This window comes from Oncorhynchus mykiss, chromosome 23, assembly GCF_013265735.2.
Source record: "Oncorhynchus mykiss isolate Arlee chromosome 23, USDA_OmykA_1.1, whole genome shotgun sequence".
Classification (NCBI taxonomy): Eukaryota; Metazoa; Chordata; class Actinopteri; order Salmoniformes; family Salmonidae; genus Oncorhynchus; species Oncorhynchus mykiss.
Genome location: NC_048587.1, coordinates 31035501 through 31052658, shown reverse-complemented (window position 1 = coordinate 31052658; position 17158 = coordinate 31035501). Strand labels below are relative to the sequence as shown.

Genomic DNA, 17158 nt, shown 5'->3' with positions numbered 1-17158 from the left:
CAATGTTCCAACATCTAGTGGAAACCCTTCCCAGAAGACTGGAGGCTGTTATAACATCAAAGGGAGACCAACTTCATATTTATGCCCATGATTGTGGAATGAGATGTCCACATACTTTTGCTCATGTCGTGTGTGTATATAGAACAGTTTGGCCTATCCCAGTATTTATGGGTGAGTCACAGCAGTCTCAGGCATCACATGGCCTTGAAAGAAAAGCATCTAAGAAATTTCACGATCAATGCTGTTTCATTAATTGAAACTAAAGAGAATCTGTAGAGGAGCCTAAAAAAAACACAAGAAAGAGGATTTCAACACCCACTATCTGAGATTGTTTTGAAAATGTTTCTGTAGTTAGTAACAGATACAATTTAGCATTTGTGAAACACTTTTTTTTACCCCTTTTTCTCCCCAATTTCGTGGTATCCAATTGTTGTAGTAGCTACTATCTTGTCTCATCGCTACAACTCCCGTACGGGCTCAGGAGAGACGAAGGTTGAATGTCATGCGTCCTCCGATACACAACCCAACCAGCCGCACTGCTGTGTCGGAGGCTACACCATGCACCTGGCAACCTTGGCTAGCGCGCACTGCGCCCGGCCTGCCACAGGAGTCGCTGGTGCGCGATGAGACAAGGACATCCCTACCGACCAAGCCCTCCCTAACCCGGACGACGCTAGGCCAATTGTGCATCGCCCCACGGACCTCCCGGTCTGGGCGCGAACCCAGACAGGGACTCTGATGGCACAGCTGGCGCTGCAGTACAGCGCCCTTAACCACTGCGCCACCCGGGAGGCCTGTGAAACACTCTTTTGTTGAAATATAATTTGATCTCTGAGAAATTAAGCTAATTGATTGCACCCAAATTGGCCATTTTAATTCATAGGATTCAGATATTCAATAAATATATATAAATAGTAACCAACCTCCGATTTGGACCAAACTTGTTCCTACCAATGAGTAAGACATGAGGAATCCCCCCAATAATGGTCAAAAGCCAACCACGGACCTCCCACACCCCATGCCAATCCCACCCCAACAACCAATATACATTATCAGTGTTTGACAAGTAGTATGAAGCTGTGGCTTGGAGTATTGCTTCTCCCCATACTATGAAATGTATTGCCTGTGAATCTTGTGACTGTTCCCCCCCTGTTCAGAAAAATATGCAATTGTTGTCGCTTGCATTATTTACCATAACATAGTGTGAAAGTACCAGGTTCTGACCACTAGATGCTGCTGTTCCTGCTACTCTCACACTGTTTTATCCATTCTGCTACTCTCACACTGTTTTATCCATTCTGCTACTCTCACACTGTTTTATCCATTCTGCTACTCTCACACTGTTTTATCCATTCTGCCACTCTCACACTGTTTTATCCATTCTGCTACTCTCACACTGTTTTATCCATTCTGCCACTCTCACACTGTTTTATCCATTCTGCTACTCTCACACTGTTTTATCCATTCTGCCACTCTCACACTGTTTTATCCATTCTGCTACTCTCACACTGTTTTATCCATTCTGCCACTCTCACACTGTTTTATCCATTCTGCTACTCTCACACTGTTTTATCCAAACTGCTACTCTCACACTGTTTTATCCAAACTGCTACTCTCACACTGTTTTATCCATTCTGCCACTCTCACACTGTTTTATCCATTCTGCTACTCTCACACTGTTTTATCCATTCTGCTACTCTCACACTGTTTTATCCATTCTGCTACTCTCACACTGTTTTATCCATTCTGCTACTCTCACACTGTTTTATCAATTCTGCTGGTCTCTTGTGTTTATTAAATAGATTGATTTGGCTCATTAGATTTGGCTGTTTATGAAAATAAATAGTGTGCTTTCTAAAATAGGCCGCTTTCTAAAAGGGCTATCTCTAGGGACCATCTCTAGGGATTAAAATTTTGTGACAACTCTGATAAAATAATTGCATGGCAGTCTTATTTGTTTAAATAAACGTTTCAGGAAACTGCTCTATATGTATTGTGGTTAGTGACGTTTACTATTAAACCCAACACAACTCAATATCAATTGTAAAATACTATGCAGTGTGTGTTATTTACCACATATGGGACAAAGTATATATATAAAAAAAAACTAAACAAGTCTCAGGTCTTTTGAGTTTCGAGGCTCGAGTCTCAAGTCACAAGTATTAATGGGCAACTATCAAGTAAAGTCCCATGTTCCACAAGTGTTTTATGACAATTCTGTAGCAATGTCAATGCAGCAGTGATTTTGGACCCCCCCACATAGTCTTTGAAAAAGGAATGTAACGATTTTTAGGACCGATGATGCCCTGATGCAGAGGTGGCACCACAGGTCCCAAAGTGGTGGGGAAAATGTGTTTTCCCTGGTGTCCGGAGCCTTTCCTAATCTGAAAACCTAACCAAGTATAAATCAGGACCCTATATGTTCTGACAGTGATTAATTTGTAGTTGTAAAAAGGTATTTATAAGGGCAATGATGGGAGTGGGACCAGATTGACATTTGAGTCATTTAGCAGATGCTCTTATCCAGAGCAATTCAGGTTAAGTGCCTTGCTCAAGGGCACATCTGCAGATATTTTCACCTAGTCAGTTCGGGGATTCAACCATTGACCTTTCAGTTAATGGCCCAACGCTCTTAACTACTAGGCTACCTGTTGCCTAGGTATACAGATATGTTCTAAACAGGTCACGTGGTTTTAAAGAAATTCTGGAAAAACTCCTGGACCTAGGGAGGATGAAAACCCTGTCAAACTGCAGCAGCCTTGTACATGTTAATAGGAATTATATTTTAAAACGACACTTTTCCTTTTCACAGACACAACCACTGCAATTGGACAATAGAACTCACAGGGCTGAGCTTTCTTTATGCAGGTTTGCATCATATAGGCCTATGCAACTGCAATTCAAAAGTAACTCAGTGTGTTTATATAATCAGTATTGTGTTTGATTACTTTCAGTTAATACTTTTGGATTATAAAGGTCAGCCTAGCCAGCCAGCCCTAGATTGAATATAGCCAAAACCAAATTTGATCACATTTTCTCCTAACACAAATAAATGGCCTATAAATTGGCTACATAACATTACCATTTTGTTTACCCTGGCCAGAGGGCAAGATGTTACAGGGCGCATTGGCTGTAGCCTATGCAGCTGCAGTAGTTCTCAGTAGCCTAGTTGATCAGACTGAGAAATCGACTTGTTTTCTTCGCAGCTGCAACATTTCTGTGAAGAGTTCTTGCTTGTGTATGTCGGGAATGATGTGTTATCACCTTTGCTAAATAAATACCGGAGGTCAGTGGAGCAGCGCAAGCTTTCCTAGACCTGTGATTTCCGTGAATCTGATTGGTCACGACACAGAACAGAACGCACAGAACCTACAGCACTCGTATATAAAGGACAGAAATGCTTACATAGTGCACAAGATGACAAATCAAGTCTCGGGTTATGCAGTTCAAGTCCAAGATAATTCATGAGTTATGGATGCTGAAGACAAAGTCAAGTGGCAAGTGTTTTTTCTTTTAGCCAAGTCATGTCTCAAGTCACAAAATCTGTCACGTGACTCAAGTCAACACCTCTGGTTTTTACCATTGAAGACCATTAGAGAACATAATATTGGAACCATTAGAACTTGATGTAGCCTTGTAGTTTGCTTGTTCACCATGAATGGTCCAATAGTAACTAATATAACTTTTTTGAAGGGAATAAACCACACGCAACGGGGCCATTTCCTGACAAACTGATTTGCTTTCATAGAGGACTAGACAATGACTGAATTGTTAGGATGACCACACAATGTATTTTCATCATGAGTCGAATCTATTGGTTTTCTACCAAAAATTGCAAAGGAAATGTTGTGCCACACAAGAAAGCAGGAAAATGTATAAAAGATTGTGGCGGTATATCCAGAACAGCAGCATCTAGTGGTCAAACCCTGGTACTTTCTCACTATTTTAAGGTAAATAATGCAAGTGACTTCAATAACTAATTTCTCTGAACAGGGGGAAAAAACATCACCAGATTCACAGGTAATACATTATATAGTATGGAGAAGCAATACTCCAAGCTGAAGCTTCATACTACTTGTCAAACATAGAGAACCGATACAGTATATTGGTTGCTGGGGTGGGATTGGCATGGGGTGTGTGTGGGTCCGTAGGTAGCTTTTGACAATTTTGGGGGATTCCTCATGTCTTATAGACTGGGATAACTATTGAATATTATCTGAATCCTATAAATTAAAATGGCCTATTTGGGTGCAATAAATTAGCTTAATTTCTCAGAGAACAAAATAATGTTTCAGGAATGTCAGTCTAACTATAGAAACCATTTCAGAACAATCTGAGATGGTGGGTGTCATGGCTTGCTCAAATGACATGGAACGACTCTGAAATCATCTTTATTACAGACAGAAATACTCCTCAGCACCCCATCAGATGATCCCACATGTGAAGAAGCTGGATGTGGAGGTCCTGGGCTGGCGTGGTTACACGTGGTTGTGAAGCCAGTAGAACATACTGCCAAATTCTTTAAAATTACTTTGGAGGTGACTTATTGTAGAGAAATAAACATTCAATTCTTTGGCAACAGCTTTGGTGGACATTCCTGCAGTAAGCATGCCAATTGCATGCTCCCTCAACTTGAGACATCTGTGGTGTTGTGACAAACTGCACATTTTAGAGTGGCCTTTTATTGTCTCTACCCCAAGGTGCACCTGTGTAATGATCATGCTGTTTAATTAACTTCATGATATATCACACTTGTCAGGTGGATGGATTATCTTGGCAAAAGAGAAATGCTCACTAACAGGGATGTAAACAAATTTGTGCTAAACATTTTAGACAAATAATATTTTTGTGCGTATGGACAATTTCTGGGATCTTTTATTTCAGCTCATAAAGCACGGGACCGACACTTTACATGTTGCATTTATGTTTTTGTTCAGTGTATATGTTTTCTTCTAAGTCCTCATAATTCATAAGGTCATGTTAACTGGCTGATATTATCTCCTAGAACAAAACGTATAAGATCTCCTAAATCTGTGTTAACCTCAGACCTTATTTTTCGGCGTTTATCCCAAAACTCTATTCTTTCCCCCCATAGGAATGGCTGAACCAACCAGAGGTAACTCATTTAGGTTTCTTAGGACTTCAAGCTTACGAGCTCTATTTCCCTAACCTATGTGTTCTGTCTGTTTTCCAGATATCCCAACGTAAACATTCACAACTTCAGCACCAGCTGGAGGGATGGCATGGCTTTCAACGCCATCCTCCACAAACACAGACCTGACCTGATAGACTTTGACAAGCTGAAAAAGTCAAATGCCCACCACAACCTGCAGAATGCCTTCAACCTGGCAGAGCAACACCTGGGCCTCCACAAGCTACTGGACGTAGAGGGTTAGTACAGAGTACACACATGCAAACACACAAGCACACACACATGGAAATGTGAACACGTACATACTTCATTATGCATTACATACTCTGAATATACTCATCGGCGCATGACTCTGTACTGTTTTACATAGTCCTGGAATTCCATAGTCTGGTGAAAACAACACATACAGTGTACAGCACAGTAGGAGGCTGGAGGAGGTGCTTACACTGCTGAAGCATACTGTACTCTAGTCCTGCCTCTCGTGCATCTGCCAGTGCTTTATGCCATTATGATAGTACATTTATACCCAGACATTTTCACCTGACACCCAGTTATGCCCTTAAAGAATGCATATTATCCCGGTATGAATACATGGAAACCTGACAACTGTTACTACTGTACAACACTTACAGAAACCACATCATGTGTAGTTTGACAGGCCACTACTTCTGGGTCGCGTCTTTATCGGGTGGCTGACAGACCCATTATTGGAGGGTGACGGGTACAAACAGAAAGGCAATGTTCACCGCTGGAGCTCTTTCTTTTTAAGCGTGGCAGAGTAATGGCTGTGTTAAATATTTAGTAAGTGGTGGTTCTGAGATCTCAGCATGCTTTCTCAGAGGTCTGCAGTATGGGGAACAAAGAGACGCAGGCATGAGAACGCTTCCGAGCATAGCAGCCCCTCTACCCCGACCGCCTCCGTCTAAACATAGCTACTAAATCAATTTTCCCTCAAATAAATTAAATTTTTCTCAGCAGAGCAGAGCGGAAGCCAAGCCCTCTGTTGATGTCTGTAGATTAGGGAAACATGGGGCTGTCAAAGCCATTTATGTCTGAGTCTTATTGTGCGTGTTCGTTACCTCTACAGATATCAGCGTGGACCACCCTGATGAGAAGTCCATCATCACCTATGTTGTGACCTACTACCACTACTTCTCCAAGATGAAGGCCCTGAAGGTGGAGGGCAAACGGATTGGGAAGGTGAGGGGTCAGAGTTCGCATCTTCCACAACCTGGATCACAAGAGAACAAAGTATCTTGTCCTGTACTTCTCCAAGCACAATCATTCCCTTTACTTTATGACAAGGCCTTATATTTGAACTTTCTCACCGATGTAGCTGTAATCAGTATATAATGTATGTACTGTTATACTGATTCACCACATTCATCTCCCAGGTGCTGGACAATGCCATTGAGACCGATAACATGATTCAGAAATATGAGAGTCTGGCCTCTGACCTCCTGGAATGGATTGAACAGACCATCATCATCCTCAACAACCGCAGGTTTGCCAACTCCCTAGTGGGGGTGCAGCAACAGCTCCAGGCCTTCAACACCTACCGTACCGTCGAAAAGCCACCCAAGTGAGTCACACACACACACACACACACACACACACACATACACATACACATACACATACACATACACATACACACACACACTTACATGGCGGAATTAAAAAGTGGCTAAAAGTAAAGCTCGCTTAGACAGATGTTTCAGCCTGTTGAAATGGACTCTGACACCATTTCCACAGAGGCAACAATGTCACCCCTACTGCCGACAAAATACCTCTCCCTCTGTGGACTACGGTCCTTGGACTATGGGCAGAAAAAATAATGCTGGTCTTTATGTTGACAGATGGAGCTGGATGGCTCAACGCAAAAGTCAAAAGGCCACCAGCCATTAGGGAGATTAGCCAAATTCCACTCAGTCTCTCCTCGGTAAGGTTTACGCTCAAAATTAAAATTGTTTCTGTTTCTGTCAGGTTCACTGAGAAAGGCAACCTGGAGGTTCTCCTCTTCACCATCCAGAGCAAGATGAGGGCCAACAATCAGAAGGTCTACATCCCGCGGGACGGAAAACTCATCTCAGACATCAACAAGGTGAGACCTATTGCTCTTTAAAGAACAGGCTCTTATCTCGAAACATACACTCAGAAACCCAATATGCGGTTCCTCAATTAGAATGGATTAAGGTGATTGACAGACAGTTTAAGGGCGGTAAGCTGATCGACAGTGGGTTAAAATAGATTTAAAAGATAGACATGGTTTCTGTAAGTTTGGTATAGTTGATGACAGGAAGCTTTACTTTGCTTTGTGCTAGGTGGATTTAGTTGCTAGGTGGATTTAGTTGCTCGGTGGATTGAGTTGGTGCAGTTGCTAGGTGGGTTTAGTTGTTTGACAAGTTAAAACAGGTTTAATACAGTAGATGTATTAGGTCCATAGAGTTCTGTACCAGGCACCTGTGTGACTGTTACTCGATCGTGTGTGTGTGTGTGTGTGTGTCAGGCCTGGGAGAGGCTGGAGAAGTCAGAGCATGAGAGGGAGCTGGCTCTAAGGACTGAGCTGATTCGTCAGGAGAAACTGGAGCAGCTGGCCCGCCGCTTTGACCGCAAAGCCGCCATGAGAGAGACCTGGCTGAGTGAGAACCAACGGCTCGTCTCACAGGTAACACACACACATACACTCATGAAAACACTAATGCTGCACGCTCATTGATACACACACTATTGGTACACACTAACGATGACGCCACTCCTACTGTATTGTCTACATTAACTCTATTGGTTCATAGCATTCCCTTGTGGTCATACAGAGTAATGTACAATGAAGTCATTTCCCTCCCCTGATTTATCCTCATGATCTTGACCCAATTAATATCCCTGCTAGTTCTAAAAACATAAACTACTGGATGGAGATTATGTCACTGCTTAGCAGTTAGATACAAACCTGTAACTCTCCTCACTCCTTCTTTCTCTCCCCCTCTTCCGCCCTCCCTTAGGACAACTTTGGCTTCGACCTGCAGGCGGTGGAGGCCGCCACCAAGAAGCACGAGGCCATCGAGACGGACATCGGCGCCTACGAGGAGCGTGTGCAAGCAGTGCTCTCCGTGGCCAAGGAGCTGGAGGCAGAGAACTACCATGACATCAAGCGCGTGACAGCGAGGAAGGACAACGTGCTGCGTCTGTGGGAGTACCTGTTGGAGCTGCTGAAGGCCCGGCGCATCCGGCTGGAGATGAACCTGGGCCTGCAGAGGGTCTTCCAGGAGATGCTTTACATCATGGACTGGATGGATGAGATGAAGGTGAGGAAGATGATGTTGGTGATGTTGATGGAGGGATAGATTGGGGACTTTGGTTGGATGGTGGGATAAGAATTGTCTTGATACAGTAGCTTACACAGTCACATATTTGTGATGTAAGAGCTATTGCCTATTTCTTAGTTACATTAGCCACTATTGACCCCAGTGACCTGTGGCATTCCTGACCCTGTAGATGTGTCCTGTATCTTCAGATGCTGCTGCTGTCTCAGGACTATGGGAAACACCTGCTGGGAGTGGAGGACCTGCTGCAGAAGCACACTCTGGTGGAGGCTGATATTGCCATCCAGGCCGACCGCGTCAAAGCCGTCAACAACAACGCTCAGAAGTTCGCCATTGATGCAGAGGGTGAGTAACATGTTCTGGGATTACAGTCGGTTTTGGGTGGTATGTGATTATACTCTCTCTGTGGGTGATACCTGTAGGCTAAGAGATGTGAGATTAATTGTATCCTGAAAGCCTGTTATAAAATCCAAGCCAATGCTGCCACCTGTCAGCAAAATAATTCCTTGATCTTTGTCAGTTAAAGCCTGTATTCTCAGTTTAAATGATACAAGTGCGCTAATAATTGTGATGTGTTCCTGTCCCCTCTTTAGGCTACAAGCCCTGTGACCCCCAGGTGATCCGGGACCGAGTGGCCCACATGGAGTTCTGTTACGCAGAGCTGAGCCAGCTGGCCGCCGATCGCTGCGCCCGCCTGGAGGAGTCCCGCCGCCTTTGGAAGTTCTTCTGGGAGATGGCCGAGGAGGAGGGCTGGATCCGTGAGAAAGAGCAGATCCTGTCCTCGGAGGACTGTGGTAAGGATCTGACGGGCACCGTGCGTCTGCTGAGCCAGCACCGCGCCTTCGAGGATGAGATGATCGGCCGCGCCGGCCACCTGCAACAGACCATCAAGCAGGGAGAGGCGCTGGTGGCCGCCGACCACTTCGGAGCCGACAAGATCCGTGAGCGCATCCAAGACATCCAGGAGCAGTGGGCGGCCTTGGAGAGGCTATCTGCCGTTAGGAAGGCCCGGCTGGAGGAGGCCTGCAACCTGCACCAGTTCCAGGCTGATGCCGACGACATCGACGCCTGGATGCTGGATGTTCTCCGCATTGTGTCCAGTGCCGACGTGGGCCACGACGAGTTCTCCACCCAGGCCCTGGTCAAGAAGCACAAGGATGTGGCCGAGGAGATTGCCAGCTACCGACCTGTCATCGACGCCCTGCACGAGCAGTCCAAAACCCTGCCCGGGGAACAGACTGGCTCAGAGGAGGTGCAGGGGCGCCTGTCGGGCATCGAGGAGCGCTATAAGGAGGTGGCTGAGCTGACCCGGCTGAGGAAGCAGGCCCTACAGGATGCCCTGGCCCTCTACAAGATGTTCAGCGAGGCGGATGCCTGTGAGGTGTGGATCGATGAGAAGGAGCAGTGGCTCAACAGTATGGAGATACCAGAGAAACTGGAGGATCTGGAAGTCGTTCAGCACAGGTAAAGACAACCAGCCTAACCATGCTTGTTCAGTCCAGATGCATTATGTCAGTTGATATATTTGGAGATTTGCTGTTTTCATTTCAGGAAAACCCATTCTCTTGAGGCAGACTGTGTAGACATATAACTCCCTCAGTGAAACCACTTTGCAAAGAAAATGAGTTGTAAGAATATTTCCCATCATGTTTGCAGTAACTTTGTATGTTTGTGACAGCTAGAATGAAATGAATGTTCTCCCGGCGGTTTGATTGGCCATTGGAATGTAGCACAGTGAAAGGGATGTGTGAAACTAACACTTTTTATGCAAGCACGGGTGGGCCGCTAGTGTAACGTGTGGGAACTAGACTCCTATAATTCACTTTCCACTTAACAACAGAGCCCACAATGTTTTAAAGCCAATCATTCTAAAGTCTTCCCACACTGAGAAGAAACAGGCACTTGTCCTCAGTTTGCTAAGTGTTTTGGACAGCGGTTCAATGGCTTGTTTACTCCAATGTGTGTCTTTGGTCTGAAATGATCTCTCCCCCTCCACACTGTTTACTCACAGTGCACCGCATGGAATCATTCCCAGACTCCTGTTTCATTGGCTTAGCTTCTGTGTGATATACTGGCAACTGGAACATGACATTATAGTTCAGCTGGAAACAAAGCATGTTAACGGAATTTACATTAAGATTACATTGTTTCCATATGTTTATGTACAGTACACTCATTCCCTCTACCACCTCTACCGTTTCTACCTCTACTCCTCTACCTCTCCCTCTCTAACTCCCCCTCTCTACACCATCATCCTCCCACTCCCTCTATTCCTCCCCCTCATCTTCCTTCCCCTTTTCTACCCCCTCTTCCCTCGCAGGTTTGAAAGTCTGGAGCCAGAGATGAACAACCAAGCCTCACGCGTTGCCGTGGTGAACCAGATTGCTAGGCAACTCATCCACAGTGGTCACCCCAGTGAAAAGGAGATCAAAGCCCAACAGGACAAACTCAACACCAGGTATAGTAACACCCTACATCAACCTCAACACCAGGTATAGTAACACCCTACAGCAACCTCAACACCAACTACACTTAACCTCAGTTAATAACCTCTAGTGGGAAAGTAGTGTTCCCTGACTGTGTGTGTGTTTCTACATCTCTCTAGATGGAGTCAGTTCCGTGACCTAGTTGACCTGAAGAAAGACTCCCTCAACTCAGCTCTGGGTGTACAGAACTACCACCTGGAGTGTAACGAGACCAAGTCGTGGATCCGCGAGAAGACCAAGGTGATCGAGTCCACCCAGGAGCTGGGTAATGACCTGGCCGGGGTCATGGCCCTGCAGCGCAAGCTCACCGGCATGGAGCGTGACCTGACCGCCATCGAGGACAAGCTAGGAGAACTGGGGAAGGAGGGGGAGCACCTTGCAGCCGAGCACCCTGACCAGGCCCAGGGCATCATGGGTCGCCTGGGGGAGATCACAGGAGTGTGGGACGAGATGAAGGGCACCCTGAAGAACCGCGAGGAGTCCCTGGGCGAGGCCAGCAAGCTGCAGCAGTTCCTCCGGGAGCTGGATGACTTCCAGTCATGGCTTTCCAAGACCCAGACGGCCATCGCTTCAGAAGACATGCCCAACACACTGACGGAGGCCGAAAAGCTGCTGGCGCAGCATGAGGGCATCAAGAACGAGATCCGCAACTATGAAGTGGACTACCAGAAGATGAGGGACATGGGGGAAATGGTGACCCAGGGCCAGACGGACGCCCAGTACATGTTCCTGAGGCAGAGGCTGCAGGCCCTGGACACAGGCTGGAACGAGCTGCACAAGATGTGGGAGAACCGTCAGAACCTGTTGTCCCAGTCCCATGCCCACCAGCTGTTCCTCAGGGATACCAAGCAGGCTGAAGCCTTCCTCAACAACCAGGTAACATCACATTACATTACACAGTACAGACTCCATTTGGCTCACAACAATGTTAGTGAGAACTAAGCAAAATAATATATTGGATAGACTGGGTGGCACAGTGTCCAAGGAGACTTCTGAAAGCACGTACCACCGCATTTAACCCTGGCAAGGTGACTGGGAGTATGGTTGAATACAAACAGTGTAGTTATTCACTCCGTAAGGCAATCAAACAGACAAAATGTCAGTATAAAGACAAAGTGAAGTTGCAATTCAACGGCTCAGATACGAGATGTATGTGGCAGGATCTACAGACAATCACGGACTACAAAGGGAAAACCAGCCACGTCACGAACACCGACGTCTTGCTTCCAGACAAGCTAAACACCTTCACCCGTTTTGAGGATAACATAGTGCCACCGATGCGGCCCGCTCCCACGGACTGTGGGCTCTCGTTCTCCGTGGCCGTCGTAAGACATTTAAGCGTTTTAACCCTCGCAAAGCTGCCGGCCCAGACGGCATTCCTAGCCGCGTCCTCAGAGCATGCACAGACCAGCTGGCTAAAGGGTTTACAGACATATTCAATCTTTCCCTATCCCAGTCTGCTGTCCCCACTTGTTCACGATGTCCACCATTGTTCCTGTACGCAAGACAGCAAAGGTAACTGAACTAAATGACTGTCGCCCCGTAGCACTCACTTCTGTCATCATGAAGTGCTTTGAGAGGCTAGTCAAGGATCAAATCACCTTACCTGACACCCTAGACCCACTTCAATTTGCTTACCGCCCCAATAGATCCACAGATGATGCAATCACCATCGCACTGAAAACTGCCCTATCCCATCTGGACAGGAGGAATACCTAGGTCAGAATGCTGTTCATTGACTATAGCTCAGCCTTCAACACTATAGTACCCTCCAAGCTTATCATTAAGCTCGAGGCCCTGGGTCTGAAACCCACCCTGTGCAACTGGGTCCTGGACTTCCTAATGGGCTGCCTAAAGGTGGTGAAGGTAGGAAACAACACCTCCGTCCTCCACTCAGGGGCCCCATAAGGGTGCAGGCTCAGCCCCCTCCTGTACTCCCTGTTCAGCCATGACTGCGTGGCCAGGCACGCCTCCAACTCAATCATCAAGTTTGCAGACGACACAACTATAGTAGACCTGATTACCAACAAAGACGAGCCAGCCTACAGGGAGGAGGTGAGGGCCCTGGCGGAGTGGTTGCAGGAAATTAACTTCTCCGTCAACGTCAACAAAACGCCCCTATCCACATTAACGGGACCGAAGTAGAGAAGGTAGAAAGCCTCAAGATCCTCTGCGTACACATCACTGACGATCTGAAATAGTCCACCCACACAGACCGTGTGGTGAAGAAGGCGCAACAGCGCCTCTTCAACCTCAGGAGGCTGAAGAAATTTGGCTTGGCACCTAAGACCCTCAGAAACTTTTACAGATGTACAATTGAGAGCATTCTGGCGGGCTGTATTACCCACCGCCTGGTACGGCAACTGCACCGCACGCAACCGCAGGGCTCTCCAGAGGGTGGTAGGGTCTGCCTAACGCATCACCGGGTGCACACCGCCTGCCTGCCCTCCAGGCCACCTACAGCACCCGATGTCACAGGAAGGCCAAAAAGGTCATCAAGGCTATCAACCACCCGAGCCACGGCCTGTTCACCTCTCTATCATCCAGAAGACGAGGTCAGTACATGTGCGTCAAAGCTGGGACCGAGAGACTGAAAAACAGCTTCTATCACACGGCCACCAGACTGTTAATAAATAGCCATCACTAGCCGGCTATCACCCGGCTACTCAACCCTGAACCATAGAGGCTGCTGCCCTATATACTGTACATAGACATGGAACACTTGTCATTTTAATAATGTTTACGTACTGCTTTACTTATCACATATATGTTTATACTGTATTTTAGTCAATGCCACTCCGTCATTGCATGTCCTAATATTTATATATTTCTTCATTCCATTATTTTACTTTTAACTTTGTGTATTGTTGTTAGATACTACTACACTGTTGGAGGTAGGAACACAAGCATTTCGCTACACCCGCAATAACATTTGCTGAATACGTTTATGTGACCAATAGCATTTGATTTGATTTATACTACGACTAGCGATTGCGTCACATGCATCACACTGTTGGAGTCTACTCAACTTTGGTGAAATAATGTCATCCTTCTCATGCAAATGGTTAAAAAAGAAAGTGTGTGTGTGTGCATGTGTCAGGGTGTGTGTGCGTTCCTGTGTGGTCTAGCTGAGGGATTGAACCCCGCTCTCATTATTAGTGCGATGCTAACAGAGGCTGTATTAGTCAGATCATTGTCTGACTGGACATCACTGCCCTGTTCAGCACCGCCACTCACATCAGAGCCAATCAGACGCACACACCCTCTGTGGGCTCAGTCCTCTAGAAATATTTCTGAGAGAAACACCATGTCAGCTGTTACTATGCTACAAGTAGGCTACAGTATACGAGAGTCACCTGCTTGTTCTTGATCAAGTGTCGAATGGCACACTCACTAACACCTCTACTACCCTCTCCTTCTCTCCCACCCTCCCTCTCGCCCTCCTCTCTCTCTCGCAGGAGTACGTGCTGGCCCATACTGAGATGCCCACAACTCTGGAGGGGGCAGAGGGAGCCATTAAGAAGCAGGAGGACTTCATGACCACCATGGACGCCAACGAGGAGAAGATCAATGCCGTGGTGGACACCGGACGCAGACTGGTCAGTGACAAAAACATCAATGCTGACCGCATCCAGGAGAAAGTGGACTCTATCGATGAGAGGTATTGAATGCTTTGTAAAAAGCGCTATACAAATATTCTGTATTTAGAGAACTGGGGCTGATTTTGTGGTAGCCATCTTGTGAATGTGTTTGACTCCAGTGATAATTATGGCAGCGATGTTATGTGCTTAGATTAAACTGAATTACATGCATAAAATGAAGATTTACATGCATATAATACAATGTATGTATAGCACTTGTCAGGTTTGCATAACATCATCTAGGAGTCTAATTAATTAAACCAATACACAAAAAATATGTTTCCGAGCCGTAACCTCTCTGTGCTAAATCCATCACGTGTTAACCCCTGTCCTTCTGTTTGTGTAGACATCAGAAGAACCGCTTGGCGGCCAGTGAGCTTCTCTGTAAGCTGAAGGATAACAGAGACCTGCAGAAGTTCCTTCAGAACTGCCAAGAGGTGAGCTGCCACCTGCCCCCTACCAAACCCTTACAACACACCCCTCACTTACTCCCCCCAGCCCCCCACTGCACAACACCCATATCTGCCAGCTAGGGCTACCCCCGCACTTCATTCCCACACAAGGAAACCCACTGATTCCTCCCACCAGCTCTATAGAGTACAGTACTGTAGGTGGAATTTCTAAGTAATTGTGGATGGTGCCAAGCTGTGGTTGTGTGGATGAGTCTGTGTGTCCGTCTGTCTCACTGATTGGCTCTCTGGTGTGTGCAGCTGTCCCTGTGGATCAATGAGAAGATGCTCACGGCTCAGGACATGTCGTACGACGAAGCCAGGAACCTCCACAGCAAATGGCTCAAACACCAGGCCTTCATGGCCGAGCTTCAGTCCAACAAGGAGTGGATGGACGAGATCGAGAAGGTCAGTGACTAAATGATGGGTGTCTGATCTTTTTGACAGTTTCGTTGTATGCCTTCTCCCTGTTTATGTTTCGTGAGTGTGCGTGGCCCTCTGCTGTGGATATTTTAGTACTAAATGCAGAGAGATTAAGTCATAACAACCACGTTGGCTATTATTATATTCGTGTTCAGTGGAATTCATTTCAAAACAAGCTTTCAACAGAATCAGCGCAATAGCTCTGCAGAATAGAACTAGTAGTTTGAAAGTTCAGTATTGATGCTTGTATACATGAGTGATTGTGGGCAGAGTCACATTGCTCAGGTCAGATTGGAAGAATTTCCAGTGTCTTCCTTTCTGAATGATATTAGTGTCGATCTATTTATCTCCATAATGTCCTAACATGGTTTTCTCCCACCCAATCCCAGGACGGGATGCAGCTGATAGCTGAGAAGCCGGAGACCGAGGCCATGGTGAAGGAAAAGCTGGCAGCGCTCCATAAGATGTGGGATGACCTTGAGTCCACCACCCAGACTAAGGCCAAGTGTCTGTTTGACGCCAACAAGGCTGAGCTGTTCACCCAGAGTTGTGCCGACCTGGACAAGTGGCTGGTGGGAGTGGATGGACAAATCCAATCAGATGACTACGGCAAAGATCTGACCAGCGTCAACATCCTGCTCAAGAAACAACAGGTATTGTATTTTTATTTTTTAGGTAACAGTTTTTAACTAGGCAAGTCGGTTAAGAGCAAATTATTACATACAGTGACGGCCTACCAAAAGGCAAAAGGCCTCCTGCGGGGATGGGGGCCTGGGATTAAAAAAATAAATGCAATATAAATATAGGACAAAACACACATCACAACGAGAGAGACACAACACTACATAAAGAGAGACTTAAGACAACAGCATAACAAGGCAGCAAAACATGACAACACAGCATGGGAGCAACACAACATGACAACTACATGGTAGCAACACAACATGGTAGCAGCACAAAAACATGGTACAAACATTATTGGGCAAAGTCAACAGCACAAAGGTCAAGAAGGTAGAGACAACAATAACTCATACAAAGCAGCCACAACTGTCAGTAAAAGCATCCATGATTGAGTCTTTGAATGAAGATATTGAAATAAAACTGTCCAGTTTGAGTGTTTGTTGTAGCTCGTTCCAGTCGCTAGCTGCAGCGAACTGAAAACAGGAGCGACCCAGGGATGTGTGTGTTTTGGGGACCTTTAACAGAATGTGACTGGCAGAACAGGTGTTGTATGTGGAGAATGAGGGCTGTAGTAGATATCTCAGATGGGGAGGAGTGAGGCCTAAGAGGGTTTTTATAAATAAGCATCAACCAGTTGGTCTTGAGACTGGTATACAGATATGATCAGTTTACATGGGAGTATAGAGTTCAGTGATGTGTCCTATAAGGGATATTGGTGGCAGATCTGATGGCCGAATGGTAAAGAACATCTAGCCGCTCGAGAGCACCCTTACCTGCCGATCTATAAATGATGTCTCCGTAATCTAGCATGGGTTGGATAGTCATCTGAATCAGGGTTAGTTTGGCAGCTGGGGTGAAAGAGGAGTGGTTACGATAGAGGAAACCAAGTCTAGATTTAACTTTAGCCTGCAGCTTTGATATGTGCTGAGAGAAGGACAGTGCACTGTCTAGCTATACTCCCAAGTACATGTATGAGGTGACTACTTCAAGCTCTAAACCCTCA

The 17158-nt window shown here is 46.1% G+C and overlaps 1 protein-coding gene across 3 annotated transcripts in view; it reads left to right on the top strand.

Moving 5' to 3' along the window:
• The window catches only part of LOC110502571 (spectrin beta chain, non-erythrocytic 1), a 124993-nt gene that overhangs the window by 87874 nt on the left and 19961 nt on the right, over nt 1-17158 (top strand). For all 3 annotated transcript variants that reach the window (XM_036960164.1, XM_036960162.1, XM_036960165.1), the window contains 14 exons: nt 5195-5391; nt 6240-6352; nt 6547-6734; nt 7139-7256; nt 7662-7820; nt 8155-8457; nt 8667-8820; nt 9069-9939; nt 10796-10933; nt 11081-11837; nt 14420-14622; nt 14949-15039; nt 15313-15459; nt 15864-16127. In XM_036960164.1, the coding sequence (XP_036816059.1) occupies nt 5195-5391; nt 6240-6352; nt 6547-6734; nt 7139-7256; nt 7662-7820; nt 8155-8457; nt 8667-8820; nt 9069-9939; nt 10796-10933; nt 11081-11837; nt 14420-14622; nt 14949-15039; nt 15313-15459; nt 15864-16127 (3703 nt within the window). The remainder of the gene's footprint in view (nt 1-5194; nt 5392-6239; nt 6353-6546; nt 6735-7138; nt 7257-7661; nt 7821-8154; nt 8458-8666; nt 8821-9068; nt 9940-10795; nt 10934-11080; nt 11838-14419; nt 14623-14948; nt 15040-15312; nt 15460-15863; nt 16128-17158) is intronic.